Source organism: Amphibalanus amphitrite, unplaced genomic scaffold (genome assembly GCF_019059575.1).
Source record: "Amphibalanus amphitrite isolate SeventyFive unplaced genomic scaffold, NRLGWU_Aamphi_draft 001019F_arrow, whole genome shotgun sequence".
Classification (NCBI taxonomy): Eukaryota; Metazoa; Arthropoda; class Thecostraca; order Balanomorpha; family Balanidae; genus Amphibalanus; species Amphibalanus amphitrite.
The window spans coordinates 62,810-71,723 of NW_024882513.1; the positions used below are offsets into that span (position 1 = coordinate 62,810).

The following is an 8,914-nucleotide window of genomic DNA, read 5'->3' on the forward strand; positions in this document are numbered from 1 at the left end:
GTCAGAACCTCCGCGTATGCTTATACTGCTGCGGCCACCAAGGAAGGTCGAAGCTCGTTAACTCGTCACCACACTGACGTTTATTTAGTCTTCGCGTGGTCTGGGCTGGTGGGGCTCGTTAACAGGCACCTAATTATGGAAGCACACGCTGCAATTTATTCAACGAAGCGCCAAGCCCTCGACCACCATGCGTGAGATTCTGTCCACTGTGAACTCCGCTGGGTGGTGCCCGACAGAAGCCTTATAGCCCTGGACGGTAGTCTAAGCCCGATTAGAGACTGGGGTGGGGGAGGGGCGCCGACGCGTCGATGGGCGGTGCCAGCCTACTCAGGGTCACGTCTCGAGTAATTAACCTGGGCGAATAGATAGAGCCGCCAGAGGCCCGAGCTCGTATTCCGGCCGCCCGACGCCCCGACCAGGTGTTGATTAATGATCGCTCGCCTACTGAGAACCAGCTTATTTAAATAATTCGACGCCGTTATCGGGACATTTAAACGTCGCAAACAGTGCTATCGGAGAGCTTGGGGAGGAAACTCCCAACACTGCGATGTCACATGACAAGTATGTTTGCGTTATCACGTCAGCGGCTTGTAAAGATGCTGATTAGATTTTGAGAAAAACTTGTTATTTGCGTTTCTCATTATAATGATTTGAAAGATTTAATTCGCTTTTTTAGATTTATCAATTTGGTTTCACGAAATGTACTTCAATCACTTAATCACTCACTCACTCACTCACTCACTCACTCACTCACTCACTCACTCACTCACTCACTCACTCACTCACTCACTCACTCGTTCCTTCACTCACTCACTCACTCACTCACTCACTCACTCACTCACTCACTCACTCACTCAGCCAATGGTTTGGTATCTGTATATGTGACAAAAACAGGAAGTGTCGCCACATTTTCACCTGAGACGCGTGACGCGTGACACATGCCGCGTCACGGTCGACAGGTGCTAACGCTAGAGCCGGGCGTCACTGTCCGACGGACCGTCACGATTTACAGCGCCTGTGACGGCGGCGAGTAACAGTATACGAGCGACAGGGGAGCGGCTAGTCCTTCCTAACGCTCTTACTGAGGGCTCTACACAGACCTGTGGTGTGACTTCGCTGGCCTGGGACCTGAGTGCATCTTTTTCTGATTCCTGTAACTAAACCTTCCAGTTTTTAACGCTGCGTTGTGGATTTGAATAGATCCAGCGGAAGTTGCTGAACCATTTGTATTCCGTCATGCTGCGACACTAATTATAACTAATATCATTGTCGAGATATTTCCTCAGTCATTTTTGCCTCAGAGTTGTCAGAGTCATTTTTGATTGTAAGCGATAACTTTGACACTTATCCGAGGTATTTGTCCATGACAATCCCCGAACAGGACAGTGCGGTACGCAATCGCCCCCGACAGCGGGAAGAATTACCGTCAGGTAAAATGTCAGGGAACGGGCTGATCTGCGGTGCGTGACAGGGTTGTGGCCTGTGGCCGGTTGTGCCAGAATTGCCTAGGAATCAGAATCAGAATCAGAATCAGAATGTTTATTAACGAATGATCCACTTCACGCTGTGGTTTTTCACATCCGCACGTCAAACACAAGCTAAAATAAATGACAGATGGGCTACCATTTCTACACAGTTCACACACTCACACGCGCTCACGTACGAGGCTCAAACACTCGTGTGGACGGCTGTCGCTCAAGTTTGGGCGTTACCGCTTACAAATTTCTTCACATTCGCTTTCGTTACGATGCCATTCGAATGTTGCAGTGCGCTATCGTAATCTATTACTCCACTGTAGTTCAGTCGACTGCGACCAGCCTCGGTTCGAATCTGAGGCAGCAGCCGCCGCTCAGCGCCTCGCGTGTGGTGCTGGTGCCGCTGATTGGCGGTAGGACCGATAGTGCGGGCCAGGGATACGGGCAGTTGGTACGCGATCAGACGGTGCACAGCCATCACTCTATGATACTGAATGAGATGATCTGCTCTCAGCCACCCAGCACGACATATCACGTCAGCAATATGCTCGTGTCTACGACGGCCGCTCAGCACACGTGCGGCAAAATTGATCAGCTTTTGAATGCGTTGTTTTTGAGTTTGTCCACAAATGCCATAAACCGACAAGCAGTATCGTATCGTTGAGAAAACAAGAGCAGTGATGAGATATTTGAGAGTGGCGAGGGGAATGACATGCTTTGCGTGATTGAGGGCAATGAGCATACCGATACATTTTGGCACAAACTTGTTGACATGGCACTGAAAGGTCAGGTTTTTGTCTAGCGTCACTCCTAAATTACGCACTTGATCAGCACAGCTGATCGTAGCATCGGCAAACTTGACTTGCACGCTGGGAATGTCACGGAGCATTTGCTTCGTGCCAAACAGCATAAGCTCGGTTTTCGCAGCGTTCACTACCATTCCGTGGTCACAGAACCAATTCAATAGACACTGGAGGGCAGTCTCGATTGTGCTGATTAAGTTAGGTAGTTCACACTTTTTGCCGGTCGTCCAGATCTGCGTGTCGTCAGCGAATTGGACAATGCGGACATTGTCTGGCACGTACAAACATAGGTCATTGGCGAAAATAGACCACAAAATGCAACTCATAGATCCTCCCTGATACACTCCTACAGAGTTTTCTCTTACATCCGATCTGGTTTCGCATCCGGAAGTACTCGCGAGTTGTACATGTTGGGTGTGACCGCTTAAGTAGTCCAAAAACCAAGGTTAGGTCAGCAGTCAGCACCATATAGGTAATATGCATTTGCTTACATTTCTGCTATTTAGTTTTTTTCTATCTCTCTTCCTCTATCTGTCTGTCTGCCTGTCTCTCCCTCCTCCCTCCCCTCTCTCCTCTCTCCCATCTCTTCATTAGTCTCTTCCTCCGTTTCTCTTTCTTTTTTCCCTTCCCTCTCTTTCTTTCTCTCTCATTCTTTCTTCCCTCCCCTTTGCTTCATTCCCTCTCTTTCTCGCTATCTCCTCTCTCTCTCTCTCTCTCTCTCTCTCTCTCTCTCTCTCTCTCTCTCTCTCTCTCTCTCTCTCTCTCTCTCTCTCTCTTTCTTTCTCTACCTCTCCACGATCTGCGATATGAGGTCTGAACTAGTCGGTGATGACTGCTAATTTATTGGCCATTGTCTGGGCGAAGACGCCGGTTTCGGAGACTCCTCGTGCCGATCGAACGGGCGAACAGAGACGAAACCGGCGCGGCGCGGTGAAAGCGCACTGCTGCACGTCTCCGATGCGCCGAGATAGTCGCCCGGCGGTGCGTGTTGATCAAATGGGCGACACGACTGTGGGTAATGCGTCGGGGCATTGGGAACGGTCCGACTGGTTACCGCTACTGCTGCCGTCTCATCAACACCAGAGCCGTTGCAGACGACCTGAGCAATAGGTCATTTCACCTCGGTCGGCGAATGACTCCACGATTCTGTTCACTCTCCAGTGAGTAGATTGGTCCACCTATGTTAGCACACTATTGCATCTTGTTCAGATCACTCTACCCAGCTGGCAGATCACCGCAATCCAGACAGTAGATCCCTGCACCCCGATCAACAGACCCCGCCGTTCCCGGTCACCGCCCCGGCCACCTGGCACGGCGCTGGGCGCTGGCGTTCATAGCCAGCTGTAATAGTCTGTGAAACCAATCACCTGTGCCGCCCACGGCCCCCGGAGCGGGTCTTCTCGGGGGCGGCTACGGTAATGAACTGACGCTCAGCGGTCTGTGAACCAACGAGTGTGGAAGACAGAGAGGCGCGGCCGGCCGCTTCAGCGAGATGAGAGTAAATTCAAGGCTAGGTAAGGCCGTTTAGCCTGCTGTTTGCTGCCCATTAGGAAAGTGATTGGAAGAGTGAAACATCGTTCTTGGCGTAATGACTTTGTAATATCTGGAGTGCTACAGGCCTAATCGATTTGAGGCTACTTGTGAAATTTTCCATCTAGCCGAATGGCAGCATTATTAGTGAATCGTTACTGCGAAGTTATTCAAAAGAATGTCTTCCAATAAACATTTGCACCTTCGTAGGTACCCATGGATGTAGTTATGATGAATTTCTCTTTCCGTTTCAGGGTGATGAGTCGTTTCTACGGTCGGTGACATCTGTTTGCGTGTTCTGAAGCAGTGAACAGTGAACAGTTCATCTGGCGTCATGGGGACCACCAATGGCGGCAGCGCGTCGCTGCTGGTGTTGCTCACGGTGGCGTTCGTCAGCAGCAGCGCGCAGGAGGTGAACACGGCGACACCAAACGACTACCGATTCGTCTCGTATACAGGTGAGTTTGCTCAGCTGCTCAGTCTTACAAAGGCTGACTGACTGTGTATGTACGTTGCACACTGCTCAGACACTGGGAACGGCAAATCATGACGTCCAATTAGCGAAGACGCCTCGTGTGAGCGCGGCATTGGCCCGGCCATGGGCAAACACCACCTTTACCGTGCAGTTTGCTGTGACCCTTGATGAACACAATGAACCCAGCTCGCCATTATGTCTGTGAAGTGCACTATGGATGATTCGCCGACACATAACCGGTGACTTTTACCGGATATTTATTTCCTAAATGCTGTTGGGACTTGCTAATGTGGGACTTTGGAGAAATTCGCATCATGCCCGGGTCACTCTAAATCACATGAATTGAGCAGATGAAAGTGGTTCTGGGTGCTTTTCGTGATGAACAGCACACGCTCCGACCTTTCTACGAGCATGTTGCACGGAGTACCGGTCCAGGTCACGATGCGACTGCCGTCACTGGCTCTGTTATCTTGGGATCCGGTCTCCTGGCAGTAATGACACTGTCGTGTCTGCAGATTTATAGGGATCTGATTACTCGCTGTTGGTCACATTCATCACGGTGTTTTGAAAACGGTGACAGCTATGAACGTTTCTCCGGCTATGAGAGCACGTAATGACGACAGAAAATAGTTCAAAAGCTCGTAGATCATCCCATTCTTACGTCTCTCTCCGGTGGCCACAAATAAGTCACCTCGCCTGGCCTCTGGTTGGCATGCACGGGACTCTCTCGGGCCTCTCAGCCTCATCCCGACCGCCCTTCCCCTCACCGGTCTGTCCGAACGCGCTGGTCATGTTGAAAGTGCCAGCGCCGGCGGCCGGCCGCTTCGGCACGGCCCAGGATTGATCGCAAGATTGTTGTCGGCGACTAGTCAACGTGACGAAGTGTAGCGACGCCAGAGAGGGTGATCATGAGCTGGGAATCCCGACCCGGCTCGCTGATCAGCTCATTGAAGTCCGCCTCTGGCCTAGTTGCCTGTTGGACATATGTGCCGCCCGGTACGTGTCTCATTTATAAGATGATCCAGCAGAGAGCGACCCTGCATGGCCAGCCTGCGGTAGTGCCTGATGACTGAACAAAACTGGACGAGGAGCTGCTCGCCTTGGCCCTCATTAGTATCATCGCGTTGTTCTATGCTTTACATTCCTTTGTGTACTGATTGAGGTCTAAATATTTCGAATTTGCTCTGTTTAACGCTAACTTCAAATTCATAGCCAAAACGTCAGTGGTACCTGCTGCCTGCGATTCTGCCCAGGATGTTTGGAAAATGTTTTGGTTTGGAGCTCTGCAATATTTGATATTTCGAAGTAGGTATTGTCTCATGAGTATCCCATTTGCTTCTTTATAAGTGTCCTGCATTATTCATTGGGACTGGTCTTGCTGGAAGCACATCTGTCAGTCAAGATCGTTTTCCGGTTCGTGATCGTTCAATCGCCTCTATCAGTAAAACGGTGTTTAGATTGCTCAACAGTGACTGGACATATTGAAGATGCCGAGAAAAAGCGCAGGATCCGGCAGCGCTGAGTTTTCTCGCCGTGTGAAATAATGGAGCCCGCCGGCGGCCGGCCGTCGGAGGGCTATTATTCGGGTCGGCACGCCAGGTCTGCGGTGAGCCAGGTGCCGCCAAACACGAACTAATTGGGAGTGTCTGGCAAGCGGCACCCTCTGTCGAACGTATCACCACCCATCACAATGGAAAAAGAGCGCCGCAGCACGTGCAGTAGCCGGCAGCGCTCTGTTGTGGCCGCATCCTGTCCAGATAGGCATCTGTTCAGCGAGAACAGTTTGTAGCTACGAGTTTGTCCGTTACTCGCCGTCACTCTGCCGATCTCGTCTGCTCGGCAACTCGCCCCGCCGGTCTTTTCGCGCCGTGACCTCGCCTGTGACCTTGGCGCCCCTTTAGTGGACTGTCTGGGTGGTGGTCAGCCTACACTTCCCGTGCAGCGCCACACAATCAGACCTGTATCCTTCCTGGGGCGACGGCGCGGCGACCCTGGCGCCTCTTCCTGGCGTCTGCCGACCCCGCCGGGCGGGCCTACCCCGGCCCCGACGCGAGCCCCGGCCCCGGCCCTGGCCCCAGCCCAGGTCTGGTCCGGTGAGTGGTGACCATATCGGGAGGTCTGGCGTGTCCTCCAGCCGGCCGTCGATCACCGAAAACCGGCGCCCAATCCGTCCGGTAGTGCCGGTGTGTAGTAACAGCGGCGGCAGCGGTGGTAGCAGCGCCGCGGAGACACAGATGGTCGCTAACTGTTCCAGGTGCTCTCCCTTTTAGAATCCCGAAATCTCGAAAGTGGAACCATGTGTCGAGGTTACGGACTCCTATTTAGGCTTTAAAACTGTCGAGTAACTTAAAGCAATCACGATTTCCACTCGAGACCAATGTGGTTTATATGGCGTTTGCTGTCCCGATTCGGCGACCTCCAAGAACCACCGATGCCACCTGTTTCCCGTCTCTGCCAAGGTGGTGAGACCCCTCCCCTGTGGCTACTCTCTCCACCTCCCGTGGTTGTTGGGGTGGTTTGACCATGACCGCCAGACCAGCATCCCCCTCCCCCGGGGGGCGGCACGTGCCTCTCGTCAGACACGATGCTTCAGCACCTCTTCCTCTGTATCCCGCCGACCAGGACAAGGCCACAGCGGACTCCGAGGCTAGTTCCTCAGGGGACAAGGGACGTGCTGAAGGCTGGTGGTCGGCGAAGTGACGGTCGATGTCACGGCTAGGCTGGCTCGTGTCGTAGAGGGTCAGACGGTGCTGAGTGGGGGTCGGGTTTGACTATATCGTGTGTCACTGTTGTGTCACTATGTGTCACCGCGTGTCGTTACACACCGTGCCACGTCCGATCGTGAGGTTGTTGAGGCAGTCGGCAGCCAGTAAACGCCAGCTTACTCTGCCTCCGATGGAGATAACCGCAGGTCAGGGGTCAAAGCCGTGCCCGTCGGAGGAACACCCAGGTGGTCGGCAGTTGTGGTTAGCTCGATAGAGCACGAAGAGGCTCCCTCCTGTCCACATCAGAAGATGAGTGTTATCTCGACACGCACTTGGTTGACCGAGCCTGTCCAGTGTCCACCGGCTATGCATACAGTGTGTTTGATGTTGGTCTGGTCCTCTCTCCCGTCACTCGGTCAGACCACCTATGGTCCGGCAGCTCTCAGGCACCCAATTATCACTCCATCCTCGTGTAAACACACCCACTGGGCAGCGCGGCCTGTCTGAATGCCGCAGCAGCTCCGCCCTGTGCGAGGGACGGCTGCAATCGTGCGCCTACAAACATCTCTGGGTCAGCCAGGTGGCTGGGCCGCCTCCGTCGTCCAGCGTCCAGTCACTGCGCGAGCTGACCTGGCGCCGCCGGCACCCGCCCCCGCCGCATACTAATGACCCGGGCGGCACCGGGACGCTCTGCAGAGAGACCTGCAACACGGCGCTGGCCGGAGACGCGCGTCATGCCCGAGCTGTCCAGCCCGCCCCGTGAATAACAATGGGGGCGGCGAGCGGGACGGCGAGCAGGTCCTGGTCTGTGGAGGGCGGTATGGGAGGCAGTGTGGCAGGGACGCTGGTGTCTAGGTCTGCACTTTGTGCGAAAAAAAACGAAAGCGCATCATTTTTAGTTGACGTACTTGTCTTGTACTTAGTAGCTGTCCGATTGAAAAAATAGTCAAATTATCTTCCAATTTAGATAATCAGAAAACACAATAAACTGGTCACCACTACCAGTTTTGATGAAGTAAGGAATAACCTATGCGATCAAACCAGACTAACTTTTACATCCAACTTTTATCATTGCCATGAGGTCATCCTTCTGAGCTCGTCTCCGCCTCCCCCGGCCTTAGACCCAGAGCGCCCGGTCCGGTTAGCCCCATTCATGGACACCCTTTAGCCGCGCGCGCCGGACCGACTGTGCGGAGATTTATCGGACCCATCATTCACACTGACACCGGCGAGCTCGGCTCACTGGGGTGTCGCGGCCGCCCAACCAGGGCCTCGTTTCATAAAGCGACTCCGTAACTTACGTCGATTTTTGGTCTTGAATTGCAAGTGCATGTGAAGCGATGGCGATAGTTTGAATCGTTGAATTTATTTATCTTGTAAGCAAGAACAGAAGGGAGAGGGGGAAATAACTTTATCGCTTCACATGCACTTGCAATACAAAACCAAAAACCGCCGTAAGTTACGGAATCGCTTTATGAAACGAGGCCCAGGTCACGTTACCTCAGGGCGACTGTCGCAAATAAGTCGGCAGACGGCGTATCACAAGACGAATCGGTGCGGCAAGCCATTTATCATCGCTGCTTCGCGAAAGGGTGTAATCGAACTCGCGTGAATCAATAAGCTCTTCTCGGTAATGCGATACAGAGTGCAGCTCTTAGAGTTTCTGAGTTTGGCCCATGGCTACTAATCACTGATGGACCATATCGTGTTGCGCGACTTAGAAAGCACTCAGTGGTTTTGATAGCAAGAAGTGCTACTTGGCACAACGGTTTGTTTTCTGGCAGTGTTATTGCGAATCCGTTCAATGACAGTAATGAAACGAATTAGTCAAATATTGCTGTCCATTTCACGTCCATCCTCATCCAAAAATCTGTGTCAGGGTCGAGTTTATGGCTGCGGGCATTTCCTACGAACGGATTTGCCGCG

The 8,914-nt window shown here is 52.8% G+C and overlaps 1 protein-coding gene across 1 annotated transcript in view; it reads left to right on the forward strand.

Annotated features, from left to right (window-relative positions):
• Positions 1 to 8,914, forward strand: part of LOC122369238 (semaphorin-5B-like) — a 52,388-nt gene that overhangs the window by 22,046 nt on the left and 21,428 nt on the right. The window contains exon 2 of the mRNA XM_043343813.1: positions 4,063 to 4,266. Within this exon, the coding sequence (XP_043199748.1) occupies positions 4,143 to 4,266 (124 nt within the window). The 5' untranslated portion in view covers positions 4,063 to 4,142. The remainder of the gene's footprint in view (positions 1 to 4,062; positions 4,267 to 8,914) is intronic.